Genomic DNA, 19,777 nt, shown 5'->3' with positions numbered 1-19,777 from the left:
CCTGCATTAGTAATAACAAAAATCAACATTAAGATAGGAAGAACATTCTTTTACATTTCAAACCTGAAAACGTGAAGAAAATATCTTCACCATTTATAAAATTATTATTCTTTTCTATAATGTTAAGTAAGTCCCCGAATGCGTTTAGAGATGTGACGTCAAGAACGTCCTGAAAGCATTTTGACGTTGTCTTGCATATCGTGTATATGCAAAACATTTATCTAAATCACTAACCTTACATCCCCAGTTTGAAAGTTTGGAGACTGTTCTACAACAATTTACTGAAAAATGAGTTAAATGTGAATTTTTTCTTTCATCACGGGCATTTTACCTATAAGATTCTCATGGTGTATAGTGGGTTTGGAAATCAGGATGTCACGTAAACACAAACATGATTTTTTAAATTATCTTAGAATGTGCTTTGTCTCCGACAGCTATATTTTAATACATTTGTTTCATCTTTTGAATAAAGAAGATCAACCCGAATGTGTACCATGTCAAACACCGCTAACTATTAATCATATTTTAATCGACTGTGTGGACTTTGCTACACAACGTAGTACAAATTATGACGTTCAACCTTTGAAAGAGTTATTTGAAAACGTTTCAGTCGGAAATATTTTATCGTTTTTAAAGCAGATTTCATATTTTTATTTACATCTTGCAATATTATTATGTTTGCAGCTGATATTTTAACACATACGTATATACATTTTTACATGGATGTTTTTAGATATGCTTTACATATTTACATGGATGTTTTTAGATATGTTTTACATTATTCATAGTGTTCTTTACATTTTTACATGGATGTTTTTAGGTATGCTTTACATTTTTACATCAATGTTTATGCTTTACAGTTGACGTTTGCAATATGACTTCTTCTCGGCAATATATGACCATTTTGTGTCGATTCGCCGTAAAACCCAACTCACTCACTCACTCAAGTTCCTGAATGAACTCAAGAAAAACAATTATCTTAATATTTTTACAGATTATAATGAAATAATAATATATATTATCACTAATACAGGTTTTCGCATGGAACTGCACATATATTTGTATGCCTAAAAAGCTGAAAAGTTGAAGTTTTAAATGCTCAATTGACGTTAAGATTAAGCTGATGGAAATATTTTAGAAATGTTCAGCTAATTTTGCAACCTCGCTATAATTCAATGCAAAGACATAAAAATCTTAATGTTTTGAATTATCTATGTCAATGGGATAAATTGAATAAATTGTCGAACTTTTATTTGGCGCTTTACTGTATACATGTATTACATACACGTTGTTGTAGATAAAGGTGTGTGGTATGGTTTAGGTCTAAAGACTTACAATCAAGAGATTTTAAGAAAGTTAAACTTGAAAGATGTACATCATTCACGTATTCGTCGCTGTCTTCTTTGTCTGCACAGGTAAGAATTTGTCTTAATGACTTATGTTTACATTTCTGTCGATTTATGAAATCATAATTTTATGCAACATTTTGTTATTAAGAGAAAATCAAAGTAACTTCACACAACTTTTTCTCCTGTAATTCCTTATTCATTTGGAATTCCACATTACTTCCGTATTTATCTGTCTGAGATTCCTAATCCATTTCTTATAATTCCATTGTAATCTCATGGAATTCCATATTTAACTCCTGTTATTTCATTGTAACTCCTGTAATTTCATATTTATCTCATGTGATTGTATATTTCTCTCCTGTAATTCAATGTTTATCTAATTTAATCTATATATTTATCATATGTATTTCATTTATGTTGACGAAACTAACAACATACCTTCATTTAGCACCAGGCCTACATGAGAATGTACTAGTCAATGAAGGAAAAGCAAATAAGCAAAGTCGCTTTCGGCTAAAAGAACATGTTTCGCACTTTATAAATATGACCGGATTGAAGAGGTAGCTGCCTTTCAAACGTTCTCTGTGGTTAGCAAACAGGACTTCGCCAGTGAACCGTGATTCCACTGAGTGCAAGTGTACCGGCCTGCACATATCCTTACTATTCACATATCAGAGATTTGACAAACTGGGTTTTTTCTTTCACTTGTAGTTGATGCTGGGACACTGAAGTGTAGACAATGTAATAAGGCGACAACTCTTTCTGACTGTAATAGAATGGTAACATGTGACGACACCCTAGAGGTAGGTAGAACATAGATTTACATCATTATAAGGAACTCCAATGATTGTATAATACATAGTTGTATATATCGTTGGCATGATTCACATTATTATTATGTCTCCTACACCACTGTGTGGTGGGAGGCATATTGATTAACTCGTGTCTGTCTGTCTGTGTGTGTGTCCGTCACAAATCTTGTCCGCACTCTAAGTCGAACATTTCTCATCCGATCTTCACCGAACTTGAATAAAATATGTTTGCCAATAAGTCCTCGGCCAAGTTCGATAACTAGCCAAATCGGCCCAGTCACTTCGGAATAATGGTACTTGAATTACCGAAAATCGGCCTTTTTACTATTGTCCGCGCTCTAAGTCAAAAATTTCACATCCGACCTTCACCAAACTTAAAGTAAATGTGTTTGACCATACGTCCTCGGCCAAGTTCGATAACTAGCCAAGTCGGCCTAGGAACTTTGGAATTATGTTCCTTGAATTACCGAAAATCGGCCTTTTTAAACTAGTCCGCGCGCTAAGTCAAAAATTTCTCATCCCACCTTCACCAAACTTAAAGTAAATGTGTTTGACCATACGTCCTCGGCCAAGTTCGATAACTAGCCAAGTCTGCAAAGGAACTTTGGAATTATGTTCCTTGAATTACCGAAAATCGGCATTTTTACACTAGTCCGCGCTCTATGTCGAACATTTCTCATCCGATCGTCGCCAAACTTGAACTAAATGTATTTGACCATAAGTCCTCAGCCAAGTTCGGTAACTAGAACTTTGGAATTTTTTCCTTTGAATTACCGAAAATCGGCCTTTTTACTCTTGTCCGCGCTCGAAGTCAAACATTTCTCATCCGACCTTCGCCAATCATGAATAAAATATGTTTGAACATAAGTACTCGGCCAAGTTTGATAACTAGCCAAATCGGCCTAAGCACTTCGGAATTATGGTCCTTGAATTACAGAAAATCGGCCTTTTAACTCTTGTCCGCGCTTTAAATCGAGCAGTTCTCATTTGATCTCCACCAAACTTGAACAAAATGTGTCTGCCAATAAGTCCTCGGCCAAGTTCTATTACTAGCCAAATCATCCCAAGCACTTTAGAATTATGGCCCTTGAATTACAGCCTTTTTACTTTTGAAAGGTATATCTGTAGTGTGTTAACAGTATATTCAGACTGACTTACTATTTACTAGATGATTAGGCAGTTGTGGGAGACATGCACTTTTCTCAAAGGCAGCTCTAGTTTTTACGGATTTACTTAAATAAACATTTTATTTCTTTACTACATTTCCTTTGATATTGTAATGGATTTAGATGAAACAATAGAAATGACCACCATGTTAAAGATAGACTTCCCAGAACCATAGCAAGCCCAGTCACAACCATACATCGTAAAGTAGGCCCGTCACAAATAGGAAGTAGAACGATATAGCACGGTTTGTTTTTACAGTCTAACAACTAAGTACATTTAAATTAGATGCAATATATCAAAATGGGGATAGCGCAGAAAAGGGGGTAAGGGTGTTAGTCAATAAATATTCAGTAGGGAAAACATGCAGCCACCCTAGACCACAACAAACTATAGCAGGGAAAGCATGAACGCACACGAGACCAACACACAAACACGCACAATGCAAACCAAACGTGACAACTATGACAAACAAACAAAGGAACAAGTCGGGACTCCATCCAGGTACGGTCTGTGGCAAAATCCCCAACTGAGAGCTCAAACCGATATAATATGGGTATCTATCATCACTTATAGCAACAAAAAGTAGTCTTATTGTGTTCAAAATTATTCGTTTTACTGTTTGGTTTAATAATATTTCACTAAATTATTTACCTTTTGACTTAGATATATAAAAGTTTAAATAAAGATTGTCAACATACAGTTTATGTCCGTTTCGGTCGAACTTCAAACGAGTGACTGGTAGCACATTGCTGTATATATCTTTGGACCGTTGTCTTCGTACTATTGTTACAACCCTTTAAAGATCATTTCTGAGGAGTTAAGCTTGTCGAGATTACTATTGTTACATACTATTTCTTGGATTTAAATGACACTTCTTATGGCTGATCAGTATCAATCTTAGTTGCTTATTTTTTTGACAAAGCATCTACATTCTCAAAAACTGCATATTAGATTTCAATAAAACTTTACAGGAATACATGATATTTAGCCTAAAATGCACATTGGTCACAGAGTGGTAGGATGTTTCATTGGGAATACAAATTGCTGAAATACATAATGATTCCGTAAAGAATGTTTAAAATATAAATTGTCTCATACTATTAGAAATATTTGAACGGAAATTTATGTTTCCTAGTTACAAAAACTCCATGGTTTAACGGTTGAATGTTTTAACTGAGGCATGACCCTTTGATTTTAGTATATAAAGCGTATGTCACCCGATTGATAATTTCCAAAATACCTCTCTTTGTATGTTAAAATTTATTTGCTCAATTATTTTCCTTAAAAACCTGACTAGTTAAACCTAAATGCAAGAGGATGCAAGCAGGGATAAAACACAACACCCATCATTTAATTCTTAGTGTGTGTATTTGCTTTTTTCTAAAATTTAATAAGCTTGCTGTAATCACTTGTCAGGCCTATTCATCTTAAAAAACTACAATTTGGAATCCTCCATGTGAATGTAGGTCACACGTTAGTTTTTCATTTTTTCCAGCTACATTGTAATTTAGCACTGTTTTTTGAAGACTAATTATTTTGTTTGTTTCAAACACGATCAGTTATATGATGTGTTTTGTCATTTTATAGGACTGTTTCCTGGACGAACTGATAACTGAACAACTGACAGTGGTTTATGAAGGAGGATGCCGTCCGAAAGACGTATGTTCTAACTGACATGTCTTGACATGCTATTTCAATTTTATCAAATCTGTTTTGTTTTAATTGTTTTTCTATATAATTGATTGATAAATCACTAGATGGGTGGATGTCTGAATGGATGGATATTGATTAATGTTGATCTATAAATGTTTTTAATAGGTTTGCTCAAAAGCGGGACGAAAGAAGAGGGATCTTGTGGCTTGTTCTCGGTAAGCACATTAAAAATGTAGACAGAAATAAAAAAAGTAGTTCATCTATGTTTAAAAGTAAGAAAACACCGTTATAACATTAAGAATTCTGAGACTTATCTACTACGGAATTATGCAATATAAATGATAGCCCTGTAATTTTCATGTCTTGGTCATATAAAGCTTCCAACTAATATGTCTATTTGTCAGCAAATTTGTTTTGAACAAACATGACCACTTTTGTTGGGAGGTGTTCATTCCTGCAGCGTTATCAGATGGGTATGTGTACATGTAAGATATAAAGGAGTTCAATTGTATCTTTCTTTAACACATTGAACATTTCACAATTGTTATATTTCTTGGCTAATATGCGTGAAATTGAACGCCAATTACAGCAGTGTTTGAATAAAGTTCAAACTTAGGCCGTGAAAAATGGTTTTAAATTTTCCAAATCGAAAACTCGGTGTGTCCACTTTTGTCGATTACGGAAACATCACTGTGACCCTGAATTTTTTCTAAATGGTACAAAAATACCCGTTGTTGACGAAGCAAAGTTTCTTGGTGTTATCTTTGATAAAAAACTTTCTTTTATACCACATATAAAATACTTGAAAGCGAAATGTCTGAAGTCATTGAATCTTTTAAAGGTAATTTCAAATACAGACTGGGGAGCCGATCGCAAGGTTTTATTAAGACTTCATAGAGCTTTAATTAGATCTAAGCTAGATTACGGTTGTGTTGTTTCTGGTTCAGCAAGAAAATCTTATTTACAAATGTTAGATAACGTACATAATCAAGGTTTTGTATTGCTCTCGGTGCACTCCGAACATCGCCAGTTGAAAGCTTGAATGCTGAAGCAAACGAACCCTCTCTTTACACACGCCTAGAAATTACACACGCCTAGAAACTTTTTCATTGCAACAGGCTTTGAGAGTCAAAATACAGTGAAGGAAATATGGAAGATCCTTTCATTCAAAATATTCTTCTCAGGGTTCATGAACTATCCTTAAAAAAGTCTTTCATATTTTGTTGGATTCCCAGTAATGTTGGTATTCATGGAAACGAGGATGCTGATACTGCAGCAAAGAAATCCCTTTTATAATCACAATCTAATTTGAAATTACCACATACCGATTTTAGGCCAAATATAACAAATATATTTTATCTAAATGGCAATCGTCATGGAACAATGCTTCATTCAATAAACTTCATGATATTAAACCTACTCTAGGGGAATGGCACCAAGGAAACAGATCTGTTCGCAGGGAGGAAGTAGTTCTTTCTCGTTGCCGAATAGGTCATACCCGTTTGACTCATTCTTATCTTTTGAATAAAGAAGATAAAAAAAAACAAAGAAAAATATCAAACAGGGAATGTCACGGACCAAAAGCGCAGCCTCCTCAAAACGAACCCCCCAGCACGCAAACGCGTGCACCACACACACACACACAAACACTCAAAGCTTACACATCAGGACAAAACGAACAACACACACACACACACACACACACACACACTCAAAGCCAACACATAAGGACAAGACGAATAATAAGCATACACACACGCGCGCACACAAAGTCAATACACAAGGACAAAACGAACAAACAAAGGAACACAGTGGGGCACCGCCTTGGAACGGTCAGTGGCAAAAACACCACTGGGGAGCTTAAACCGGTTTATGGTGCGCACCCAACCTCACTCTTACCCCCACCATGTTCCAAAGACATGGGACAGTGTAAACAAAAGTAATCCCCTCCAGGTGAATCTCTAACACACGTAATGGAAACAAAAAGGCATGGCATGTAAAACACAAAAATGCTCGTGTATAAATATATAAAAAGCAAACCTTAAGAACCAAAAACGTATGTACTCAATGCCTTTTCAGAAGACAGAACAACAAGAGAAACACCCTTAAGGGCCCGACGAAACAGGCCAGAAGACAAATATCAAAACAGTTCAGTCCTGGTAGGATTTAAAAACTGCTCATCATAGAGTCCTCCCCCTCTTCCGTCAGACGCAATCAAAGAGGGAAGCGTAGTGTCCAACTGTAAACGGGTTGAACACTAAACATGCGGTATGTCTCAAAACAGTTGGGTCTTAACCTCTTTTAATAAAACGTTTGATAATCTTTCAAAATACATTTGGAAAATTACCATGACCCAAGATCTTACGAAGTTTGTAAACCACATCCCCATAAAAAACGGGTTTAGAAATACCTTCTCGCAGAAGTATCTTTAAATTACTATTGAATTTTAAAACTAAATCAGAATTACGATAATAAAATTTAGTAAAATATTTACGCAATTTGTAATAATGGTAGCCTTGCTGAAGAAGTTTACTTGTAATATATTGATTACGTTCATTGAAATGCTTGACATGACTACACGCTCTGGCAAATCGAATTAATTGAGAAATATATACCCCATAAGATGTAGCCTGAGGTACATCCCCATCCAAATGGGGAAAATTTACAATACTAAAATTAAAATCCGAATGTGTACCATGTCAAACACCGCTACCTGTTAAACATGTTTTAATCGACTGTGTGGCCTTTGCTCCACAACGTAGTACATACTATGACGTTCAATGTTTGAAAGAGTTATTTGAAAAAGTTTAAGCTGGAAATATTTTATCGTTTTTAAAGCAGATAGGAATTTATCAAATATTCTGAACATTTCATATTTTTATTCACATCTTTTGCAATATTATTATGATTGCAGCTGATTTTAACACATACGTATATACATTTTTACATATTATTAAATGATTTAAATATGCTTTACATTTTTACATATTTAGATATGCTTTACATTTTTACATATTAAATGATTTTAGATATGCCTTACATGTTTACATAAATGATTTTAGGTATGCTTTACAATTGGCGTTTTCAATATAACTTCTTCTCGGCGATATATGACTATTTTGTGTCGATTCGCCGTAAATATAATCTGAAAGGTAGATCCCTCGAAAGCACCGAGAACAGGCTAACAGTGAAAATTGCAGACTCGGTTTGATTGAGTCTGTTCATGAGCAGTAATGGAAAATGCAACACTGTCCAGGCCCCCTAGCACCGGCTTAAGCAGTATTCAATCTTCAAATCTAAATGAGTTGAAATCAATGATCCCGAAGGACCAGAAAATATATTAACACTGAAACCCAACTCATTCTTGGCTGATTCTTTTTAGCTCACCTGAGCACGAAGTGCTCAAAGGTGAGCTTTTGTGATCGCCCTGTGTCCGTCGTCGTCCGTCCGTCGTCAGTCGTCCGTCCGTCGTCGTCAACAATTTGACTGTTAACACTCTAAAGGTCACAATTTTGGCCCAATCTTAATGAAACTTGGTCAGAATGTTACTCTTAATTAAGTCTTGCATGAGTTCGATATTGGGTTATCTGGAATCAAAAACTAGGTCACCAGGTCAAATCAAAGGAAAAGCTGGTTAACATTCTAGAGGTCACAATTTTGGCCCAATCTCAATGAAACTTGGTCAGAATGTTACTCTTAATTAAGTCTTAAAGGAATTTGATATTGGGTTATATGGGGTCAAAAACTAGGTCACCAGGTCAAACCAAAGGAAAAGCTTGTTAACACTCTAGAGGCCACATTTATGACTGTATCTTCATGAAACTTGATCAGAATGTTAACCTTGATGATCTTTAGGTCAAGTTCGAATCTGGGTAATGCATGGTCAAAATCTAGGTCACCGGGTCAAATCAAAGGTAAAGCTTGTTAACAGTCTAGAGGTCACAATTTTGGCCCAATCTTAATGAAACTTGGTCAGAATGTTACCCTTAATAAAATCTTGGACGAGTTCGATATTGGGTTATCTGAGATCAAAAACTAGGTCACCAAGTCAAATCAAAGGAAAAGCTTGTTAACACTCTAGAGGCCACATTTATGACTGTATCTTCATGAAACTTGATCAGAATGTTAACCTTGATGATCTTTAGGACAAGTTCGAATCTGGGTAATGCATGGTCAAAATCTAGGTCACCGGGTCAAATCAAAGGAAAAGCTTGTTAACAGTCTAGAGGCCATATTTATGAATGTATCTTCATGAAACTTGGTCAGAATGTTAATCTTGATGATCTTTAGGTCAATAGGTCAGGTGAGCGATACAGGGCCTTCATGGCCCTCTTGTTTATATGCATACACTAAATAGCCAAGTTGCACTGAAAATGCCAATGGTTAACACAAATCATTATCAGAACGTTTTCGTCGGTAGAGAACTGTTTTCTTGATTTAGTTCAATGTTGGTAGCATTTTCGTTATGGCATAATTCATTATAGAATTTAAGGTCTAACACATGTACCAACACCACAATTCGTTTCAAACATGACACTTGCCTTTTTATTATTTCTTTTTTTTTTGTTCTTATAGGTCAAAGACATTGAAATTGTCCTGATGTTTTTCTTACTGCAATTCTGTTAACCTTGCTCTTTTATAGAGAATAAGTAAGGTCATTAATGTGTATGTGTGTCTAAAGAAGTCATATCTGTCTTTTAAACTCTTAGGTATGCCCTATCTTAGGTTGTCGTTAAAAGCATTTTGAGCGTTTACTTTAACTTAACCTAACCCTCTTTTATGAAATAGAAAATTGTAACAAATTAAGTTAATATGCGAATCTGTACAGTTACAACTGCTGTCGAATTTTAAGGTGATAATTTGGAATTTGCAAACTTGCTTCACACATACCATTATACATGTTTTCTTCAAATAGCCAGTCATAGTTTTAGATATATTGTAGATGCTGTGCAAATGGTGACGACTGCAATTCTAGACTTTGCGCTATTCCTAACCGTAGGTATCTCAAGTATTTCAAATATATACACTTGTTAATTTACACAGCCCATTCCCAAACACCGGAGTAATGGAAAGTGTATGGATGAAGGTAACCGATTAGATTTCTGCCAAAATCCTGACCCTTCCGTATTGATCAAATTTGGATTTTCCGAAAGTTCGAATTGGAACTGTCACCAAAACTGGACCTTTAAAGAACTGTGAATGACAGAACCCTGATACGTTTGTAACCTGCAATCTGCAGATATATGGTCCTTCCACAACCTCAAACTTTCATTCCATAACATCCAATTTGCAAATCCCATGTCATTCCGTAATCTGAAATTCGATTCATTCTATTAAATCAGTTTGGTCCGTCCATAACCCTTAACTCGATTCTTTGCATAACATCCAAACTGCAGATCACGTGTTATTCCATAACATGAAACTTGATCCATTCCATTACATCCATTATGCAGATATCGTGCCATTCCATAACCTCAAACATCAAATTTCCAGGTCACGTGTCATTCGATATACTAAAACTCGATCCATACTATAACATCCGATCTGCAGATTTCGTTCCAAATTCTGATTCTCAATTCACTCCTTTACATCCAGTTTGCAGATCTCGTGTCATTCCATAACCTAAAATTTCCAGAACACATGTCATTCCATATACTAAAACTCGACTCATACTATAACATCCGATCTGCAGATTTCGGGTCCTGTAACATCTAAAACATGGTTCCTTCCTCAATGTACAATCTGCAAAGATGGGTTTAGTAGAGTACGTGAGTACGTGTAAGTTTATAAAAACAGATCGTTTCTGAATTCTATAAGAATTTATTTCACCTTCCACAAAATGAGAGCAATGATAAATGGCGGGTTTAAGGGAGTTCGAGGGGAAAATAAACTTTTGATGCTGCATTATCAATACACGTTAGAGAATACATGTAAAGAGAAAAACAATACATGTATCTGTTTATGATATCGGTCCTTAATCATACATGAATATCTAATTGCTATATGTCAGAATGGTCATATTCGCGAAGCTGATATCGGACCGATACTAGTATTATAATGTTTCGTGAGATGAGCACCGTGCCACTGGTATTCTACCGAAGAGTAATATATCACATTGTTTGATTCAGATAACATCAGTGCTACACAATGTTACTTCTGTGACCACAGATCACCTTCGCAGTCTTCAATAAGCCGTCCGGACCAGTGTGTGACCTTAACGACCTGCCAGGCAGACGAAGTATTCATACATTTGTTATTATTAACAAATATTTCCATTTGTCACTTATTGTTAATTTATTTTAGAAAATATTAAGCAGGCTCCGCGTCTACTCCCTGGATTTAACAATGATGGTTAGAGCCACGGTTAAATAACCCTCTTACATCCATTTGTAGGTATTTCTTAATCCCAAAAGTCATCACACCGCAATCTGTTAAACTTTAAATTTTACATATTACCTATCCATACACGGCATCTACCTGACATGTTTTTCCCCCAATCATTTGTGTATTTTAAAACAAAACAGATTATGTGGAAATAACCAGGAAATATTCGTTCTGCGTTTGCAGGTATGCTTCACTCAGGCAAGGGCTATGGGATCGTTCTACCTTGGATGTCAAAAGAAAGCGGTATAGTAAAGAAATTGTGTTTCTTAAGTATTGTACATGTAATGTCAAAATATTATATCCATAAGAGTCCGGTTTTCTTTCTTTTCTGCCGGCTTTCATCTAGAAGTCGTACAATAGTAATGGTAATTAGAAAAAAAATCGTTTGAATTGAACAGTGTAGGCAACATATTTTAAATGAATACGTATCCCTTTACATGTGTTTATTATGTTTAAGTTGTGTACAATATTAATGCAAAAAGTCTTCCAAGAGATGGATCTATGCAACAACCAACCAGAAACATGCGGTGGTATCAAACGTTCCATAAATGTCTGTGATTCATGCTGTGCAATGGGCGGTTGCAACGTCGGATATTGCAATCGGCAGAATGGTAACACTTCTGTTGTTTTTTCATGCATTTTCAATCAAGTATACCGTTATTCTCGTCATGCAAACCTTTATTTCGGTATTTCATACGTACCGCTTCCTCCCTCACGTAAACTATTACTTTCGTCAGGAAAATGGATACGTAGAATTGACATTAGAAAATATCCTAAAGTTGTTTTGAAATTAGAAATTTACGGACAACTTATAAAATAGCTTCTTTTTTCATTTATTCCTAGTTTTACAGTAAATGTCACGTAAGTACATTTATTTATTCCCACTTACCGCAGGTACAGAAATTTTGCAATATGTGTAAAGCCCGCCCGCTTAGCTCAGTAGGTAAGAGCGTTGGTCTACGGATCGCGGGGTCGCGAGTTCGATCTTCGGGCGGGGCGTATGTTCTCCGTGACTATTTGATAAACGACACTGTATCTTAAATCATTAGTCCTCCACCTCTGATTCATGTGGGGAAGTTGGCAGTTACTTGCGGAGAACAGGTTTGTACTGGTACAGAATCCAGGAACACTGGTTAGGTTAACTGCCCGCCGTTACATGACTTAAATACTGTTGAAAAACGGCGTTAAATCCAAAACAAACAAACAAATATGTGTGTAAAAGCACCGCATATATCTGACTTTATAACAAAGAAGCCCTATATTTATATATTAAAATAGATTTTTTATACATGCGACTGACGATATAATCGATTGTGATGGAGGACTTTGTTAATTAAATTGGGTATTTTGTGTATAAACCAAAATGGCGAAAATGTCTGTACCTGCGGTAATTTTGAGATTCCTTTGTGTGACTATAACTACGATAATCATGTTTTTATCAAATCTTTATTAGGTCAGTGTTGTAGTAAAAGCAAGTTATTTTACATAGTGTCATTATCTTTTAAAATGTCAGAAATTGAAGGCCATTTTCTATTAAAATCATATATCGTTCCTCTTTTCAGTGACTCTTTTCAATACGAAACGTCATTACTGTTTCCATCGCAAAATGAATGAGGGTAGTAAAAAAATTAAATCATTGTTTTTAGAAGTATCACACCTTATAGAATCTTAACATAAAACATGATTTACATCTTTCCAGAATATATTTTGTAGAAGTTTGAACACTGATCATCAAATCTTGCTGTTTTCAGAAAGGCTTTATCGACTTTGGAAGCAGGGTTTGTTCGACGTTCACACTCTCAAAACACTCAATGGCAGTGATCAAACATCGGGCTGAAGAGACATACTTGTCCTTTCTTAATTAAAGCATATAATAAAATCACCGTGTTGTTGTATATTCTAGACCAAATCGAAAGGGAAGCGGATATTTTCAGCCTTTTTACAATGTGAAATACAAATTTTAAGATCTAGAAATCTTGGCAAATACAAAAGAATTTCGAAATGTATTTCAAAAGATTCATTCCGTGTCTTAGATATATAACAACTAAGGACAATAAGAATTTACGAAATACCTAAAGTCAGAAAGTGATACAGATAACTTTCACGAAACACAGGTGTGAGATAGGCCTTAGAAGTTACATAAATATCCATTCAAAGTCGGAATCTCTGCCCATGCTAGACATATATATGCAGCGATATTGATGCAATATTAGCATAATGCCAAAGATAAGTCTTTTGTGGACAACACTGTATGTATCTCCTATACATTTGCCAGACTCAAACATATAATAAATGAGGGTAAAGCCGCAATTATTTTCTAGACTTAGATCCGACTACATTCTAATGTTAGGCCAGTTATTGATTATGATGCTTGTCGTGGTTAACTTCTGGAATCAATCAAATCTTTCTGAGTGTGTGAAATTGTGCCATTTTGATATTGTTAATCCCAGTGCGTTTACGTCACTCTTTGAAAACTTTGAAAAGTTATATTTTTGTCATTGTTGTTAATCGTTTAAAATTCTATATAAACAAATAACACCTACTTGCATTTATACCAAAGTTTGTTTTTAAATTAGCGCGCTCATGTAACATGTATCCCCTTCGGTGCTTCATTCGTTATTCGCCAGAGTTTACACATACATGTACACGAGAAAAAAAAAACAATTTAATCCTAGATCGTTCATCCGCAGTGACACATCGACAAAAGCAACCAATAACATAGGAAAAAGATACAAGGAAGAAAAAGAGTCATATTTAATAATGGAGGCAATTAGTACATAAGAAACAAATAAGAAATTGAAAGAATCATGAAAATGAGGATGGGAGAAAAATGTGTTTGTGTGATTTGAGGTGGTGGGACGGAGAATAATATGGATATCAGATATACTAGTTTGATATAAGAGGTCGCACAAATAAGATGAGACATAATATAGGTTGAGAACTGTAATATAGAAATTAAGCTTGGTGTGGTAGAATTGTACGTACGAACGTGTGTGTGCATGCGTACGTGTGTGCTAGGTTAACAAATTTCATATGCATTGCCAATGCAAAGCATGGTATTGTGCTGCAGGATGGGTTTTTTAACAATGTGTAGACCATCTCTGTACACATAAAATAACCTCAGGTTGTATTTGTAGCTAAGGATATCAGCGGCAGATAACGACAACATTTATCGGAGATAACGACAACATTTTGTGTCCTTCAAAGGATGGTCTTTACATACTCGTTTGAGTATACACACATGTTTACACATTGTATGTTTGAAAATCGATGATGGTACGTGACATCATAATTCAGATTTGGGACGTCATAATTTCAATTAATTCCACATTTTTATACTATTAATCCATAAAGTACGATGCGCTTTTGAAAGTGTGATTTAAATATATTGTATTTTATACGTAAATTTACAGGTATCGTTTTCTTCTTTATTTTTTCCATTGCCAAATTGATATCTAAAATACTGAGAGTGAAATATGTCATTCTGCTACACTGCCGATCAGTTCTCATTTAGCATTTTGTATCATTACCGTCCTTCATTTTTGCCTATTTAAAACATTATGCTCTTTATAAAACTTGAATCAAATGAAGAAAAGTTCTAAAGTGTCGTTAATTTATAACCAGTTTTAGACCACATAATCTTTTGTGTAAAAAAATATATAAACGCAGTTTATATTTGAGATTTTTTTTGAAGGTAGTGCTGCTATCTTGGAAGCCCTAGTTACTACTTATAGTCACTCATTTGCATATTTGAAATAAGTCAGTATGCATGCGCCGTGGTAATATTTTATCCTATTTGTAGAATGATCTCACTGTTATTAATAGAAACGACCGTTATGGATCTATTTTTAGAATGACGTACTGGCCCCAATTGCATGAAAAAACTTAAGTAATTACTTAGTTAAGTCTGTTATTATCAAATCATGCTATTGCATAAGCTATTGTTATTTAATGTTGATATTTTCTATACCAATGTATTTATAGCTAAATTAAACTATGGTTAGTAGAATTTGTCTGCAGTATTTATTTCAGTCACGCAAATATGATATTTCTATTTAAGCACAATATAACGAACTTAAGTATTTGCTTAAGTATATTTCTAATATTTATACTTCACTTTGCACTTTTCCGAATCACTTACGATGTCGATTTTCATAATTTCATATATTTCGATAGATAAATCAAAATGCTTCAAAGTGAACCTGGAGCTCTAGTTTCGATTTCGAGTCGTTTTCGAGTTAAGGCCTTTTATTGGTGTTTTCAATCAAAATTTCAAAGTCCTTCTAGAGCTTTGGTACAGCGCCATCGGAATGGTCCCATCAAGGTGATTTAGAAAATGTATACTTTCATGGGTTATCTCTCACCGTTTATGAATTATTTGTGTTTAAAGAAAAGCGAGTGAATCACTCATGCATGCAATGGTGACTTATCCTTTATTACTCAACAGAATATAGCAGTGTTTTGTATCCTACGAAATGGTTTGACAATTTCTATGAGCTCATGGCGTCAAACCGGAAACAAAGTTGCTCATGCGTAAAATGCAACTTTTTCTCCCATGGCTCAAATTAATTTAGCCGTGTTTGATATCCTACGAAATGGTTTGCTCATGATATGTACCCAAAAACTAAATCACTCATGCGTAAAATGAAACTACACAAAATGAATATGGGTGTCACTCATGCATAAAGGATATTCTATTCATACATTGATGGTTAATATTACATAGGGATTAACTAAGATACTGATATTCACCTAATATAAATAATTTGATATTGTCATAAATATCACGATTCATGTGTCCAAATGCAGCAGTGAGATACGCAAACACTTAATCTTAGTGTAACAATATTATAGTTGGTGCTGATGTGACATATTAGATTCATATCTTATTTAAACTCTTATATCGACACATGTTGAGAATATTGCGTCTTCACTGTATTCACTCCTAAACTTCCTAACGTGTTACTGTATGAGAATGTCTTATTTTACGACCTAACACAAGATCTTTCTTTTTTTATTAAAACGGAATCCAGTGAACAACCGATTCATTTAGAGGAAGTAAGTAAAAAAGATGCTGAACACAAATTTCCGATTTGATATTTCTCAGTCCTAGATAACTTGCGAAACAAATACATATCGTAATATTTTCTAGTAAAGGTATTAGACATAACAAATGCATCATAGACATAGATAAAGAACATAGGCAGTTTACATTACTTTAGGAGGGCTTGGTACCCTCGAGCTGACTAGAAAGAAAAATATGTTGCATATGTTCATCTTGATATTAAAAATAAAATTATAACGACAAAGGAACGTTACGAATGACGAAATAGTTAAGACCTTGCATGACATAACATATCCTTTCATTATTCTTCCTTGATGAAAAATAACTTTAAATTATTTTGTATTTTTTATGTTTTCTGGTTCTTAGAAATCATTCAGTATTTCTGTATAACGGAGTCCCGCGCATAAGGATGATGGGAGGGGCGTGAGAGCGCATGACGGGTGGCGGAATTTACATTACCTCTAATACATCAACCCTAGCAAATCGAGTATGCTTTTAGTTTGCCATTGGTAGATACTGCTACAAATAGCAATAACATGTCATCTCAAGGCTATATACAACCAATGAACATGGCAAATGTGAGCAACTTAAACTCATACCAGACTCCAGCTGACACTTTCTACAATCCACCCCCAGGATCATTCCACCCTCCCCCACCCCCGCTCCAGCAGCAACCAATGCAGCAGTATCAATCGCAGCAGCAGCCGCAATATTCCCCCCAGATGTCCCAGCAGTCTGTAATTCAAAATTCAACAGAGAAATTTCAACAGTTTGTTGTTGAAAGGCTGAATTCTTTTGACACTCGATTGAATAAATTAGACTCTATTGAAAACAAATTATCGACACTGTCAAATAAAATCGCAAATATGGATGTTCGAGTTACTTCCCTTGAATCGACAAATACTGATATAAAATCGAGATTGACGGATATCGAGGCAAGCCGGGCTTTTGACACACAAACTAGTGACGAAATCAAAATTAGACAATCGGTACTTGATAAAACATTACAAACTGAACGCGAAAAAATAAATTCTATTTCTGCAGAGTTTCAATCTTTGAAATCGGTGTCTGATGATATCGATGATCTAAGATCACGTTCGATGCGATGCAATCTCCTGTTTCATGGTTTTCCTGAACAAAAAACTTATGAATTGAGAAAAACTGAAAATTGTGCTTCTTTTGTCCTGGATTTTTGCGAGATACCCTTGGTATTCTTGATGCTCATGACTCGATCAAAATTGAAAGAGCCCATAGACTCTCCCCAAAGTATAACAAGGATAAAACTCGCCCTGTGGTGGTTATGTTTAACCACTACCCTGATAAACTTTTGGTGAAACAAAGATCGCAGGAACTATGGAAGGCGTACCACGAGGCTGCTAAGTCCTCGTCTGGCGCGCCACTCACTTCCGGTGCTTCGTCGGCACCACCCTCTTCCAGGACCGACGTGACTACCGGGGCGACCAGTACTGTGAGCGGAGATGAACCGCCAGCCAAACCTACGAAACCGAAGATCAGCGTTTCTGACCAATTCACAAAATCAGTGCAGGATCGCAGAAAATTACTACTTCCGGCAATGATAAAAGCCAAAAAGGCCGGAAAATCAGCATATCTGGCACATGACAAACTCTATATAGAGAATAAAATGTATACTGTAGAAACTGTGTCATCCTCTGGCTTCAGTGAGATTTAGGAAGTAGATCAGGGACATTTAACTTTCTTATTGTGGAATGTGCAGGGTATTTCTGCGAAATTACACGATAATGATTTTTTAAAATTTGTTTGTGACTATGATGTATTGCTTTTTACTGAAACTTGGAACGCTTCTTTTAAAGATGTTAATATTGATGGGTATGATGTATAAATTGTCCACGCCCCAAATCTAATAAAAATGCTAGACGTTATAGTGGTGGCGTAATTGTTTATTACAAAACATGTTATAAAAGTCATTTCAGTGTTGATAAAATTGACCATAGGGGTATTATTTGGCTCAAATTGGATAAAGGGTTTTTAGAATCCAGCAAAGATTCATATTTTTGTATTTGCTACATTCCACCAGAGGATTCTGCGGTCTATAGAAATGTTAATTCGGTGCTATATGAAGTTAACTTTTTTGAACTTTTGAATTCGGATATACGACTCTATTCAGATAAAGGTGACCTTTACGTTCTTGGTGACCTAAATAGTCGTACCCGCACTGACCCTGATTATATAGATGACCTAAATTTAGACCGATTCGTTGATATTCCCGAAACCGTGTCTGCGTATGATTTACCCGACCGTGAAAATCTTGATAATGGTTTTAATAATTACGGGTCAAAACTTTTGACTCTTTGTAAAGAGAATAATCTTATCATATTAAATGGTCGTAAAGAGGAGGGCAGGTGTACTTACAATACTATATACCGGAATAAACCGGTATCTAGCTTAGTGGATTATGTACTTTCAAGTCCTGATTGTTATAAAAATGTAAATAATATGTGTGTATTTGATATAAATGAATTTTCTGATCATTGTCCTTTGACGTTTTCTTTGTGCTGTTGTATGAATGTCATTTATAATGAATACGTTGAATTTGATAGAATTATATGGGACACGTCCCGAACAGATGAGTTTATTAATAGCGTACAAAATAAATGTGATACTTTTCAAGAAATCAACGATAAATTGTTGAGTGGAGAATATAATATCGATCAATGTATGAAATGTTTTTCAGATACTGTATTTGATATTTCTTATTCGTGCTATGGTAAAACTTTCAGTAATAGTCCAAAACCAAAGAAGCGGAAGTCGCTATGGTTTAACTATGATTGTAAAATTGCTAAGAATAAATTTTATGATGCTAAACGTCGACTGTCTACTGTAAAATCTGATGAAACAGATTATATATGCTTGAGTGTAGAAATGAATATTCAAAGGTTAAACGAGATGCTAAATATAAATTCTATAATAAAGAAAAGCAAATATGGCTAATTTGAGTAAAAAAGCACCACGTAAATTCTGGAAGTATGTTAAAAAGTATAAATCAACTAATAGTCTTGATTCCAGTGTTAGTCTAGAGGAGTTTAAAAATCATTTCGAAAATATATCCAATAAAAATCAGGACCATGTGAATGATGATGTGATAAACAATGTACGTGATGAGCCTGTTAATATTGAATGTCTTGATAGAACTATTTCAATCGAAGAAGTAGAAAAAACTATACGTCTTCTGAATCGTTATAAAAGCTGTGACTTGGATAAAAATGTTTCTGATTTCTTTATAGATGCAAATAGTGTAATATCGCCATTTTTATGTACAATGTTCAACTACATTTATGATAATTGTATATATCCTGAGGCATGGTCTA

The 19,777-nt window shown here is 35.0% G+C and overlaps 2 protein-coding genes across 3 annotated transcripts; both read left to right on the top strand.

The window, feature by feature from the left end:
• Nucleotides 1-1,280: 1,280 nt before the first annotated feature.
• LOC123532295 (uncharacterized) lies at nucleotides 1,281-13,244 on the top strand. Of its 2 annotated transcripts, XM_045313701.2 has the most exons (9): nucleotides 1,281-1,415; nucleotides 2,061-2,152; nucleotides 4,916-4,987; nucleotides 5,147-5,196; nucleotides 9,924-9,976; nucleotides 11,110-11,219; nucleotides 11,549-11,608; nucleotides 11,823-11,976; nucleotides 13,117-13,244. In XM_045313701.2, the coding sequence occupies exons 1-9, from the start codon at nucleotides 1,370-1,372 to the stop codon at nucleotides 13,200-13,202; spliced, it is 723 nt and encodes a 240-aa protein (XP_045169636.2). In that variant the 5' UTR covers nucleotides 1,281-1,369; the 3' UTR covers nucleotides 13,203-13,244. The 2 variants fall into 2 exon arrangements, with proteins under 2 accessions (XP_045169636.2, XP_045169635.2); XM_045313700.2 differs by lacking the exon at nucleotides 13,117-13,244 and having other exon boundaries at nucleotides 11,823-13,110.
• Nucleotides 13,245-16,999: 3,755 nt separating this feature from the next.
• LOC128546724 (cAMP-dependent protein kinase catalytic subunit-like) lies at nucleotides 17,000-18,120 on the top strand. Its single transcript, XM_053517993.1, has 2 exons — nucleotides 17,000-17,199; nucleotides 17,676-18,120. Exons 1-2 carry the CDS (start codon nucleotides 17,000-17,002, stop codon nucleotides 18,118-18,120), a joined length of 645 nt encoding a protein of 214 aa, XP_053373968.1.
• Nucleotides 18,121-19,777: the final 1,657 nt, after the last annotated feature.

Source organism: Mercenaria mercenaria, chromosome 11 (assembly GCF_021730395.1).
Source record: "Mercenaria mercenaria strain notata chromosome 11, MADL_Memer_1, whole genome shotgun sequence".
Classification (NCBI taxonomy): domain Eukaryota; kingdom Metazoa; phylum Mollusca; class Bivalvia; order Venerida; family Veneridae; genus Mercenaria; species Mercenaria mercenaria.
Note: the sequence above shows the minus strand (reverse complement) of the source record. Positions and strands in the feature narration are given on the sequence as shown.